This window comes from Varanus komodoensis, unplaced genomic scaffold (assembly GCF_004798865.1).
Source record: "Varanus komodoensis strain SLA01 unplaced genomic scaffold, ASM479886v1 scaffold2, whole genome shotgun sequence".
Classification (NCBI taxonomy): domain Eukaryota; kingdom Metazoa; phylum Chordata; class Lepidosauria; order Squamata; family Varanidae; genus Varanus; species Varanus komodoensis.
The window spans coordinates 69,259,882-69,274,057 of record NW_025335568.1 but is presented as its reverse complement, the minus strand read 5'-3'; the positions used below and the strand labels follow the sequence as shown (position 1 = coordinate 69,274,057).

The 14,176-nt window shown below is 43.5% G+C and overlaps 1 protein-coding gene across 6 annotated transcripts in view; it reads right to left on the bottom strand.

Moving 5' to 3' along the window:
• Positions 1-12,114, bottom strand: part of PAPOLG (poly(A) polymerase gamma) — a 43,363-nt gene extending 31,249 nt beyond the window's left edge. For 4 of the 6 annotated variants that reach the window (XR_006414596.1, XR_006414595.1, XR_006414597.1 and 1 more), the window contains exons 1-3: positions 4,482-4,554; positions 609-764; positions 387-453 (exon numbers count right to left, since the gene is read on the bottom strand). Coding sequence is in view for 3 of the 6 variants with exons in the window: in XM_044428914.1 (XP_044284849.1) it covers positions 387-453; positions 609-764; positions 4,482-4,513 (255 nt within the window). In the remaining 3 variants the exon portion in view is untranslated. Of the gene's footprint in view, positions 1-386; positions 454-608; positions 765-4,481; positions 4,555-11,111; positions 11,185-11,820 lie in introns of those variants that run through there. The other 2 variants (XM_044428915.1, XM_044428917.1) reach the window with 2 other exon arrangements.
• Between the last annotated feature and the right edge of the window lie 2,062 nt (positions 12,115-14,176).

Below are 14,176 nucleotides of genomic sequence, written 5' to 3'. Positions count from 1 at the left end.
CTTTGATCCAACCAGTTCATGTGACTTTAACAGCAGCTGAAAAAGGAATGCTACATCTTTCCCAAAAGCATCAATCCTTCTCTGCCGTGGCTTCCAATCAGCCAGATGCTACTACAATTTGCTGCTGCTGTCGGCCACGAGGTTTTAAAGACCATTCTAACTGCCTCTAAGATGGGGAAAGAAGGAGTGAGGAAGAGCAGGCAGGAAAGTGCTTCTGCAGCCCAATCTGCTACACTTCAGTATATCTCATTCAGAGCAACGATCAAAAGCCCACTGATTAAAAAACAGCTAGAATTCCACAACCAGTGTGATAGGATTCTAACTACAAAAAGTAAGTAGACCGGATTTTTAAAAAAAAAAAAAAACAGGTTTTAATGAACTCTCACCTTGTTTTTACCAACTTCTGCAATCCACTCTTTCACCAAGGTATTTAGCTTACAGAGAACATTTAACCTGCAATGGAGAAAGATGACTTAAGAGAAGCAGAGCTAAAAATTCAACTCGCAATTACCATGGAGTCAGCAGCTGGAATTCACAGTGCCTTGAACATAAGTATCACAACCTTTGTAATGAGGTGTCTATGTTTATAAGCACATGCTTACTTTTACCTGCAATTCAGCTCTTCCTCATCTTCAAATACACCAAAAGGCTTCATGGCGTCTATCAGCTTCTGTGTGTGCATGTAATCTATTTCTCTTGGAGGTTCCAAGCTAATTGGAGAGGTGATCCCGTAGTGTCTTTGCGGATGTTTCACCAAGTAATGTCTACACAGGAGAGTCAAATTAAACATGGGCAAGATTTTGCTTCACTGCTCCTTAGCTACAGATCAAGAAAGCCATTTACCCACTTAAAATCCATATTTACTGTCATACAAGCTATTAATGGGGTTAGCTTTGTATCTGAAGTACCACTTTATCGGAAAAAACTGACTTTATAAAGGACTTTTCTATTGTAATAAAGGCTAAGTTTTTTAGTAGTATCAATCCAGGCATCTGTTGTTCCTTTACACATTTGAGTTAAAAGCCATTTCTTCCACGGAAATAGCAAACATTTTACCTATATGGACAGCTGCTGTTTTAGAAGTACCACACTTTTTAACAATATTCCAAGAATCAGGCTTCAGATCTGGTAGGCCTATATGGAAATCTTTGCCTGACTATTTTTTGGTGGGTTTGAAGGCTATTATTTTGATGCATGAGTCCGCCTGTGCATCCCTTTATTGAATGAGCAATCATCTCCAAATGGATTTTTTGTGGGGGAGGGGTAGCAGTCTCTCAACAGATCAGACTACTTGCTCATCTAGCACAGTATTGTCTCTTCTGACAACGGCAGTTCTCAAGCAGAGAATGTTTTTCCCATTATCCCCCACAGTGCCAAGGACTGAACCTGAAAAATTCTGCAAGTGATGAAGCTGGTTTACTGCTAGGCTATCGTCCCTTTAAAGCAAGATGCTAGCCATGACATGGGGCTGAAAGCAAGAGCTAACACAAATAGCATCCAGAGCAAATCCACAGGTCCCTTCTGCAGAAAAGGATGCACATGCAAACCCAGAAGGCATTACCAAGTAGCCATGCTGGAGACAGTGCAGCTGTTCTTCTCATAACCTCTTCTCACTTCCTTACACACACATCCCATTTGTAACAGGGAAAACTTTGGAGGGGAAAAACATTGTAATTTCTCCCCTTTGCTGTGATTTTGTTTCCATATTATTAACAGCTTCCTCCTAGCCTGCTCACCAAAGACTAGCCATATACCCACAAATAGGGGCTTCCAACATTAACATGGAATGGAGTGAATGTTGGATTAGTAGGAAAGGAACGCCATACTGGCTCACACCACAGGCGTACCCAGTGCAGCGTTCTGCACTTACAGCGGCCAATCTGGTGCATATGCGAAGCCCACACGAAGGGCACAAGTGCAATGACACCTTTCCACTTGTGCTCCGAGCGACATATATTCAGAAGCATACTGGCTCCGAAATAAGAGAGCCGCAGCCATGTTAAGTCTGTTGCAGCAAACCCAACAAAGCAACTTGCAAATCTTCAGGACTAGCAAGTTAATTTTGGCATACACAACCACGAATAATGCTTACATCATGAGCTTATGGCAAAATAAATGTGCTAGCCTTTAAGATGCCATAAAAGATGCCCACCGAGACCCTCAGATCACCATCTGAGGTCCTTCTGAAGGAAATGAAGGGGGGGGGGGGCTATGAGAAGGGCCTTTCCAGTGTTGGCACCCCAACCCCCCAAAGAGGTATCCATGGTATCTTCTCTCTATTCCTCTCGGCACTAGGTGAAGACCTTTTTAGTTGCTCAGTATTTTTAACTTTTAGATAACTTTTAAAATGGCATTTATTGTATTTTAGTGCTACTGTGCCCTTAGCTTAATTTGAATCGTGGATGATGTGGGGTTTTCTTGTGTTTTCATGTTGTTACTTTATTGCCGACATTTATGCTAGATATATTGTTTTATTGTGTAATTGTTGTTTTATATTTCTGTAAACTATTCAGAGTCATACTGGCTAGTGGGCAGGATAGAAATTTAATAAATAACTACATAAAACACGCTGGTTTTGCTTCAGGGAGTTTTTTAAATTACTTGTTGGGGTAAGAAGGTACATACGATGCTTTGAGGTAGATACTCCTAACAAGCCAAATCAAAATGTATAGTGCAGCCATTCAGTCTTAATGGTTTTTTGTGGAAAGAAAAAGAACATGGAACAAGTGAGAGAACACAGAAGGTTTCCAATAGGAAACGTAGAAATCCCTCTGCCCACAGAAAATGTCCGTGATTGCTCAATAAAAGGCTTATCCTGAAGCCTGTAGAATCACACTCCATTGCAGACAGCAAGCCTAAGGAGGATGGGCCCTGATGGAGGCATCCAAGGGTCCTTCTAGTCCACTGCTGTGTTCACACGGCAGCCAATCAGCTGTTCAAGGGACACCCACAAGGAGCATAACAGTACCCTCCTGCCCATGTTCCACAGCAACTGGTATACATGGGCATATCACCTCCGGCACTGGAGATAGTGTAGTTCCATTAGGACCAGTTATCATCATAGCCTTCTCCTCCATGAATTTCCCCAACGTATTCTCCTTAACACATCCTTGGGAACAACCAACTCAATCCAAAAACCCAACTGCGAAGTACCTTAAAAGATTAAAAAATGTATTCCAGTAAAAGCATTTGGGTGCTGGTTATCACCTACAAAGCCCTGAACGGCTTGGGTCCTGGTTACCTAAAGGAGCGCTTGCGTCCATATATGCCCTCCTGCCCCTTGAGATCGGCAGCAGAGGCCCTTCTCCGGGAACCCTCCATGAAGAACATTAGGAGGGTGAGTACCCGGAGGAGGGCCTTCTCTGCGGTGGCGCCCAATCTATGGAACGCATTCCCCAGAGAGATCTGCCTGGCGCTGTCGTTATTTGCTTTTCGGCGCCAGGCCAATAACTTTTTATTCAAATGTTATTTTAATTGTTAATGTTATTTATTGATTTTAAATTGCCAGGATGTCTCCACTATTTTATGTATTTATATGTTGGCGTTTGTTTATGATTGGAAGCTGCCCCGAGGCTTATGCAAAGGGGGCGGCATACAAGTTGTTTAAACAAATAAATAGAGATCGCTACATCAGACATACAAAATGTTACCAATACTGGGAAGGGTGTGTGTATGCTTGTGTGTGGGTGTTACATACACACACACACGTTTGTGCACATTCTCAAAGCAAAAAAGATGCATGGAATGAGAGAAGTGAAATGGGAAGTACCTGTTTTCCCTTTATGTGCAGATCTCTGCAAATTGAGGACTACACTTTTCACATCTAACTAACAGGCCTAGCTTATGCCCACCTTCGTCAAGCTGGTGCCCTCCAGACGCGTCATTTTGCAATGCCCAACATTCCAAAACAGGAGCTGAAGTCCAACACGTCCGGAGGGCACCCGGTTGGGGAAGCCTGGCAGGCCACAAAGCGTGGCTTCACTCTTTAAAGGCACAATCCTGTGCCTGTTTAGGCAAAAAGGGAGGTCCACCGACTCCCAAGCCACCTGCCAGCCGGCCCACCATGCTAGCTGGGGCGTGCTGGGAGCGCAGCCCAGGTTGCCGCATCTCCACAGGCCCAAGATTGCCCCTTAGAGACACAGAGCGAGTCCCTGGGGGCCAAGCCGACGGGCTCCGGCGGCATCCTCAGCCGGGAGAGCAACACCCCGACCTCCGCACTTCCCAGCATCCCCGCAGCCAGCCGCACCGGCTGGGGCGTGCTGCGCGGACGGAGGGGGTCTCCCGCCGCCACGCAGGGCCCGGCTCGCACCGTCCAGCGCCCCAGCCGCGCAGCTGATCTGACAGCAAGGCGCTCCCCCCGTGGCCCCCACGGGGCCAGAGCGAGGGGGGCGGAGGGAGGGGGCGGGCCGCTCGCCTCCTCCTCCCTCGCCCCGGCCCGGCCCCGCCGGCCAGCCTCGCTCTGCCGCCGGCCCACCCCTTACCCGCACGTCTCCTTCATGCCCAGCGCCAGCATGAGCTCCGCACACCGCCGCCAGCGCCCGCAGCACCAGCAGTCCAGCCCCGCCTCCTCCCGCCCCGCCTATATAGCAGCGCCGCCGCCCCGCGCCAGCGCCCCCTTTCGGCCCAGCGGGGCGTGAGCGAGCGAGCGGGCGGCGCTCTTGGCCCAGCGTTCCCCGCCCCCCCCCGCGCGCGCACTCGACGGGGATCGTCCAGGCGCGGCGGCGCGGCTCTTCCCAGAAGGCTTTGCGCGGGCAGCGGAGTCTGCTATGGCGGCGTTTCCCGCTTTTTTACCTCAGGGGTGCTCGTTTTTAATGCGAAGCGCAGGAAAACAAGAAGCGGGGAAATGAGAGGGATTCGTTTCATGCGAAGTAGAGGAAGTGGAGCAGATAATCTCGAGAGTCGTTTACTGTATGCGAAGTAGAAAAGCTGAAGAGGATAATCGCGTTTTGTTTTGCGTGGCGGATACGATAGCGAGAAAAAGGAATAGTATATGCGAAGGAAGGAAAGGAAAAATAGTCTTTTGAGCGCAGAGAGTAAGAAGTGAAAGTAATATTTTGTGGTATGCGAAGCATATAAAATGAAGAAAAACATGTTCTGTGCGAAGTATACAAAATGAGGAAATAATTTGCTTCACAAGAGGTACAAGAAATGAGGATTAGAATAATTTGTGAGAAGTATCCAAGAAAAAACTGGGATGTTATGCAAAATATAAGAAAACAAGATAATATTTTGTGTGATGCCAAGTATGGAAGATCAAGAAGAAAACAGTATTTATTTTATAATAAGTACAAGTACATTCTGTTTGTGGCCTTAGGGAAGAAAATCCATGCAAAATGCACAAAATAATAATTTGCTCCATTCTGTCTATAAGAAAGGAACATATTTTGCTTTATTCCAAGTATAACTCATTTTATGAGAACAAGACATGATTTAGAGAAAAATGGCTCATTTTGTCTGAGCCGAATGAAATCAAGGATGCAGGCTTATCCCATCCTTGGCAGAGACTAGCAGCCATAAGAAAAGTCAGCATCCCATCTCTGACCTGAGAAACAGGCTCTAGGTCAGCTGGGCCTCCGTGCTGGAAGTCCCTCCACCTGCTCAGCTGCCACTGCACTGCCAAGGTTGGGAGACCAGCTCTGGTGCAGCTGCTGCTCCAGCACCAGAAAAGTGACTTGGGCACGGGCTGCGTGTGATTCTGAGGTTGGAAGACTGACCTCGGTGGTGGCTGCAGCTCTGAGATTGAACCCCCTTCCCCAAAGGCATGGTTTGTGGCAGGCCTGGAGGCAGGGAGGGCAGGAGACGAGGTCCCGCAGCCCATGCAGCGTCCTGAGAGCACCTCGCCTCCGGGCCGTCAAGCACCGGGGCAGCTGGTGCAGGCGGTGTAGGCCTCACAGGGCAAGAGGAGCGCAAAGGCAATGTCCATGGGATGCCTTCAACCCTCTGAGCTTGGCCTGTGAGAGGCAGCTGCCCTGGATTGTGCTGTAAGATGACAATTTTTTTGTTTTAAATGAAGTGTGTAGAATTAAGAATGTGATAATTGTTTCATACTAAGTGTAAGAATTGACAGCAAAACAATTGACGGCAAAAGGAGAAGGGGGCGGCAGAGGATGAGGTGGCTGGATGGAGTCACTGGGGCAGTGGGCGTGAGCTTGGGTGGACTCCAAGGATGGTGGAGGACAGGAAGGCCTGGAGGAATGTTTTCCATGGAGTCGTGATGGGTCGGGCGCAGCTTTGCAACTAAACAGCAAATATAAGAAATGAAGAAAACAATACTGTTTTGTGCAAATTTTGGAAAATTTAAGTTAGTAACACTCCATTGTTACTTGGCACTGCATTCTTCCACTCCCATGTTACCCCTACTATTTTTAAGTGGCGATCCAAGCAATAACGGCCCTTCAGTGAGAACCAGCTGGAAGTCAGTCATGGTTTGGGGCAATTTTGTTAATGGACCAGTAAGGCCACTTGCATTGTGAAAACGTGCATAAGTCTTGTCCCTTTTATTTATGTATTTCACTTATATCCAAAGGAGCTTAAGGGAGCATCTCTCTCCATCTCTTTGTTTTCACAACAACCCCATGAGGTTGAGTGGAACATAATGACTGGCCCAAAACGCCCCATGAGCTTTATGGCTTAGTGAGGATTTTGCTGTTGAACTGGTCCCTGTCTGGTCCTGCTAAGGTCAGTGTTGTGAACAGCACACCATGTTGGCATTGTGGACATCTCCAGTCAGCATAGCACCACCACTTGGCCAGAGCAATGGCTAAGCAGTTAAATGATACCCAGGCCCATAGGACACAAATCAGTATAAAATTTCATATGCTCCTTTATAATTACTAGGATTAATTTAATTTCACAGGAGTTAAATTTAGTCAATTTCGCATATAAACTATCTCAAAATAAATTCCTCAATTAATTTGCAGCCATATCTGGATCATCCCAAATGAATTGAAAATAAGTGCCTCCCCACATCAACTTAATTGCATTGAAGTAGAATATTGATAAATGGATTACAGTATGTGTAGAGGGCAGGATAAACTGTTCCCACCTACTCCCCTGAACCCCCCCCCCCACACACACACACAGTATGGCAATTAAACTGGGAAAGAAACACCTTCCATTGTCACTAATGGACAGTTGGGGCACCATGGAATAGGTCCAGGGCCCTGGGAAATAAACTCAGGGTAGTGGTGCGTGTGTATGTGCAACAACAGTGTTTTTGGAAATAGTGGCCTGAATTTTGTCTGAAGTTTAGATAACAAATGTGAAGAGTTATTCACGAGTATTCTCACTGACTTCACTGTGAGATTAATGTGGGCTTCTATGCCCCCCAGTGATGCAGTTACATTTATATTATTTAATGGATAGGGAGAAATGGCGTGTTTTTGCACAGAGTTCTTGCATGACATTGGAAAGAGTTTGGTTTGAACATTCAGACACTTTAGACCTTTCCTCCAAGTTCACAAATCCCTCGTTGCAGTAACGCTCCCAAGTTTTTCTGACTGAGGAATATTAACTTAAAATTGTGTGAAGAAGGTGGAAATAGGAGTGACATTCTATTGAAAACCTGCATCTGAAAGATGTATTTGTAGGTGTGGACTGATGGAGGAAATTGTGACAGGGGGAAGCCAAATCAGTTGAGTATGCTGGGTGGGGAAGGCTGATGGCCCAAGTCACCTTGCTGCCTGGTGCATCCACTGTTGCTCTATTGCTAGTCCTCAACCAACAAGTGGAAGTCCAGGGACTGAAACTTTGAAGGCAGCAGTGAATCATGATGCAGAAGTTGCTCTTGTGCCAGTCAACACTGTGGTGTGCCATTTTAATTTAAATAATTTTCTTCCAGAACAAGCATAGAGCCTTGAGACCCCAAAGTTGGCATTAAGTAATGCACAAAGACGGCTATTCTCTGCTCTGGATGCCTCAGCCTACAAAAAGTATGTGGCCTGAAATGAATTCAACATGCTTTAGAATTTCGGTTTGTATTACCCCTACTTCCTTAGAAAGTTCAACCATGATGATCTCAGGTAGTCCCATTGTCTGACCAGAAAGACCTGTTTCTCAGCACTAAATCTTTCAGTTTTCAAATGATCATCAATGACTTTTCATTAGGGTGCTTTCCAAATTTATTAGCAACTCTTTTATTGTAATTAATGGATTGTCTGTTTTACTTTAAAAGGTATGATTTTTATTCTTTCTTTTCTTTATATATGTCCTGAATGCACTTTTTGCTGTATTACTGCTGGAGGAGGGGGTGGGTTAATCGATCCCTCCAGTTTAGGCAGATGGACTATAATTCAAGTAACACATGTTTTAATTGCTATGTTATAACATTTCTATGTTGCTGCTCCCTGAGGGAGCAAATAGCAGCATGCTATAGCCTATCTACAACTCTGCAAAGTGTGTTAGGGTCAGACATAGTGATTTGTCCAAGGCTACCCCTGAGCTTCATAGCTGAGTGGGGATTTGAAATGGCTTCTCCCATATCTAAATTCAAAGCCTAGCACTTTGGAATTGCTCCACATTTTCTGCAATTATGTTAGTTGTAGGCAGCACTTCCCACAGTAAACATGTAAACTGATAATAACAAATGTGTGCCCTTTAACACCCTTGTATATTTGGGGCTCCCAGGCACATATGCATATCAATATCTAAGGATGTCCATCTGTTATTTACAGTTTATGTATTCAAGAAACAGACATGCAATTGTGGCAAACATGATTGCACTGGAATTACCCTTAACCACTGTAGCTTCACTTATTCTTTATCCCAAATGTTGCTTGAGTTGGAAACCTACACATTATAAACAATGTCAACTACTATGTAAATAATATAAAAATAAAGTTAGTTACTAATAAATAAAATGTACAATTACTCTTTTTTATCTATACTTCTATATGATATAAAAGAGGACTACATCATACCATGAGAGTCCCTGTCCAAATGATTACCACCCCTGGGCACCCACCAATTATACTCTGGTTTTGATTGCTTGCATTAAGTCCTCAGAGTGAAATACTGTCATTAGACTGGACAGGACATTGAGCCATTTCACTCCAATTTGAAGCCCAGATTAATTGTGGTACTGGCGAGCTCTCAAAACAGTTCAGGAACGAGAAACTAACCATTAACACAGTGAAGCCACACTAATCACACTAGCCTTGATGCTGTCTCTTTCTTTGATCAACTCTCTTTCTCTCAGCAGGCCCCAAAATAGCCCCAGGGTACAAGAGTGCTTCCATTGCAATCATGTTAATTTTGCTTTTAGTTTGTCTTTAGCTGTTGGAGATTAATGAATAAAAGTGGTGTTTAAATTTACAACCAGGCCTGTTCTGATAGCTCAGTGGTATCATCGCCCCTGGTTTTTCGACTTTGATTATCTGAACCAGTCATCTACAAAAAGGAAGAAATAAAAAATGTCTCTTCTATCTAGAGCAAGGCAACATGCAAACCTGATGGGATGCAAAGAGTACAGAGGTGGGAGAACAGACAGGGCGATCTCTTGAGATGTCTTAGTGCCCTACATTTCTGCTAAGTGTATGAGGAAGTAACCTATTTACAGCCTTTTGACTTCAGGATTGAAATATGTATTGACAAAGTAGGGGCAGTTTGTTCCTTCACTGCTTCAGTGGGGCAAAACAAGTAGGATAGCAGAATAAATCTTTCAGTCGTGGTATTATGAATATTTTCAAATGATTTAACTAGTTTCAGTATTGATTCTGAGGTGAGAATGCTAGTTACTGATGCCGATTGGCCATTAAAGCTTTTTTTAATCCCACTCCAATTGTTTCAGTTTACAAAGTATGACATATATACAGTGACTGGGTTTGCATGACATTGATTGATAAGCACAATAGGTAGACATGATATGTGAACCTGGATAGATTTCCCCAGGGTGGCTTATACATAGGCAATAACTCACCCCAACAACTTATGGGCTGTTACAGGGATCATTGTGCACATACTGGGTTGCTGTGTCATCTGAACCCAAACAATGACCCCATCATGGGTATAGTTAACTGCAGAGCCCCATTCCAAAAGTGACAAAATACTCCTGTTGCTTTTTTCTGGGGTTCCCAGACAACCACCAGCGCCAGCTGCCTCCAAAGAGCCCAAGCACTCAGAAGCAGCTGGTGCTGGTTCCCTTCTTGCCATCATCATGAACCCTTTGGGCTTGCTGTGGGTTTTTCCCCTTTAAACATTTTTTTTCCACTTGAGATGGTAAAGCTTGGCAACAATAGGGAGCCCCTCCATTGTGTTGCTGGGACACTTTGAGGAGGTTGCTTGTAGCTGTCAAAATGGAGATGGTGAAAGCTGGCTTGACAGATGGCTTTCATAATCTCCCTCCTCACAATACAAAAAATAGATGGGGAAAAGAATCTGCAGTGAGCCTAACACAGTTTGTGGCAGCAGAGGGGTGGGGGGAGGCTTGTTCTTCTCATGTTGTCCCCTGGGATACCAGCAGGAAAACAAATGGGAAAGGAGGGAGCGAACAAGCCAAGGTGAGCCCCGTTACCTGGTGGGTTCATCATGGCTTATTCACACAACCAACTTACTGTGAGTTATTGTCAGGGTGGGCTAGCAGGATGTGCAAATGCACTTAATACAATACTAGATATATTATGCATCTTTTAAAAATCTGTTCTTATTAAGTTAGTGAGTGTGTATCTGTGTTTTAAAGAAAACGTAGTTGTGGATGCTCTTGATGGCTTCCAGAAACATTCCTCTTTCAGATATATATTTTTGAAATTGACTGATGAATAATTGGTTGGCACAGAGTTCAGCATTCAACAAGAATGACCAAATCCCAGATATAAATTTTGACATTACGGATAGATAGCCTTGCTGATAGATGAATGGTTCATAAAAATAATGAACATGTAAGAGCCAGTAAACACATAGAGCATGAAGATCTATAATCTGGGCTAAAAATACCACAGACTTTTCACCTAGATATATTCAGATCATAAGTCCTGTTGGGCAAAATAAATTAAGCATATTAAGGCTGCAATCCTAAACAACTTATTAGGGAGTAAGACTCATTGAACACAGCAGGACTCACTTCTGAGTAAACTTGCATATATGAGAATTTCAGTTGGTTTATGACTAGAACTTACCACATTCTTACAATTCTTTATGCAAGCACAATATGTATTGAAAGCATGCTCATTCTTGAGTTTGCAAAGGTCTCTGTAGGGAAAAAGTGTTAAAAATTGTACATCAGGAAAAATGTACTTTTTAAAAAGAGCATGCTGACATGCTCAAATCAATAGAAAAAGATAGTGTACCTTTGAATGTGTACCCAAGTACTTCACAATTTTTTACCTCAAAAATAAAAAAGATCACAATATGGTATGGATACAAGTCTGACTGTGGTCCGAGGAGAAAGCATAATGAATTTGACTTTTGCCACTTTTACAGCTCTACTTTCTGTGTATTCTGTCTGTGAACTGGTGCCAAAGTGGGCAAAGAATGCTGAATTTGGTAGTGTGGAACTTTGTTTTCCATTTAATTCAATTTGCTAGTCCCAATCATTCTTATCCACAGTGATAAAATAAAGCTTAGGGGTGACATCACTTGCCCCATAGCCTCCTTGTCAGAGTAATACAAGGCATTCAGTCCAGTTCAGCAGCAAGCCTTGTTCCCTTCAAGCTGCTGAAATAGGAGCATTACAATTTGCTTGCTTACATTCTTAATGATAAGAAAGTGATAAAATCATTTTTTAACTTTAGCAATAAAGAATCATCAACGTTTTTATTTTTCCTTTTTATATAAAAGAGAGAAAAATGTTTAACAAAATGAGGCTTGAGCGGCACCATTACTTACCTTGCAGTGCTGTCCTAGCGTGTTGGTTCCATTATAGTTCAGGCATGGCCAAGGGCCTGGTGTTCAGCATTAAAGTTGGACAGTAATATCCTGATAAAGGATCTTGTTAACATGCCTAGGAGTAGCCTTGGTCATGAATTCATTAGCTCCATGCAGAGATTGCATGTAATTCTGATTGCTGCTTGTGGAGAAACTTTAAAGGCAGGACTGGCTGATAATTATCGGAGCACCCTGAACTGTGTGTGTAAAGCGAACTGGGGGAACTCAGTCCCTGGGATGGCCAACTTGTTTCATGTGGCTGAGAGTTAAAGCAGTTGCATGCTCTTGTAACTTTAAGTATTGTTCAAAAAAGGAAACTTTGACAAGTGTAGATTTTCCAGTCACAAGGTGAGTTCTCTGTTCTGCACGTGATTGAAGGCTATTTTCTCTATGGCACCTGACCAAGCCATGCTAGGAAACTGAACTGTAGCTAATGTGCAATTGAAAAAAGGCAAAATCCATATCATTATCATATTTGCCTTGTCCTGAAGCTGATAGATACATACATCAATTGTAAATACACCAGGATCTCTGTATCTGTGGGGGATAGGTTCCAAGCCCCCTAGTGGATGCCTGAAACTATAGATAGTAGCAAATACTATATGCTGTACATATACAGTTCTTTTTTCGCAGTTTCATGAGTAGAAGATTTGTTCTTATCATACCTCTTAGCAACTGCAGTATATGAATTTTTTTCTTTCCCTATTGAAAATTTTCACTTAAAGGATAAAATGTGATCCACTGGAGAAGGAAATGGTAACCCACTCCAGTATCTTTGCCATGAAAACCCCATGGACAGTACCAAAAGGCAAAAAGATAGGATGCCGCAAGATGAGCCCCTCAGGTCAGAAGGTGTCCAATATGCTACTGGGGAAGAGCAGAGGGCTAGTACTAGTAGCGCCAGAAAGAAAGAAGCAACTGGATCAAAGCCGAAAGGACACTCAGTTGCGGATGTATCTGGTGGTGAAAGGAGAGTCCGATGCTGTAAAGATCTATACTCCATAGGAACCTGGAATGTAAGATCTATGAATCAAGGCAAGCTGGATGTGGTTAAACGAGATGACAAGACTGAACATCGACATCTTAGGAATCAGTGAACTAAAATGGACAGGAATGGGTGAATTGAATTCAGATGACTATCAGGTATACTACTGCGGGCAAGAATCCCTCAGAAGAAATGGAGTAGCCTTCATAGTCAATAAAAGAGTAGGAAGAGCAGTACTGGAATACAATGACAGAATGATCTCAGTTCGAATCCAAGGCAAACCATTCAACAACACAGTAGTCCAAGTCTGTGCCCCAACCACTGGTGCTGAAGAGGCTGAAGTTGACCAGATCTATGAAGGCCTACAACATCTTCTAGAATTAACACCAAAAATGATGTCCTTATCATCATGGGGGATTGGAATGCTAAAGTAGGAAGCCAAAAGATAACTGGAATAACAGGCAAGTTTGGCCTTGGAGTACAAAATGAAGCAGGGCACAGGCTGGTAGAATTTTGTCAAGAGAATATGATGGTCATAGCAAACATTCTTTTCCAACAACCCAAGAGATGAGTCTACACATGGACATCACCAGATGGTCAACAGAGAAATCAGACTGACTATGTGCTCTGCACCCAAAGATGGAGAAGCTCTATACAGTCAGTAAAAACTAGAGCGGGAGTTGACTGTGGCTCAGATCATGAGCTTCTGGTTGCAAAATTTAGGCTTAAATTGAAAGTAGGGAAAAGCATTAGGCCACTCAGGTATGACCTAAATCATATCCCTGATGAATATACAGTAGAGGTGACAAATAGATTTAAGGAATTAGTTCTGATAGACAGAGTGCCTGAAGAACTATGGACGGAGGTTCGCAACATTGTACAAGAGGTAGCAACTAAAACCATCCCAAAGAAAAAGAAATACAAGATGGCTATCTAAGGAAGCTTTACAAGTAGCTGAGGAAAGAAGGGAAGCAAAAGGCAAGGGAGAAAGAGAAAGATACACCCAATTGAATGCAGAATTCCAGAGAATAGCTAGAAGAGATAAGAATGCCTTCTTAAATGAACAGTGCAAAGAAATAGAAGAAAACAATAGAATAGGGAGGACCAGAGATCTCTTCAAGAAAATTGGAGATATGAAGGGAATGTTTCATGCAAAGATGGGCATGATATAGGACCAAAATGGCAGGGACCTAACAGGCAGAAGAGATTAAGAAGAGGTGGCAAGATTACACAGAAGAACTATACAAGAAAGAGCTTAATGTCCCTGATAACCATGATGCACTGACCACGCACCAGACATCTTGGAATGTGAAGTTAAATGGGTCTTATGAA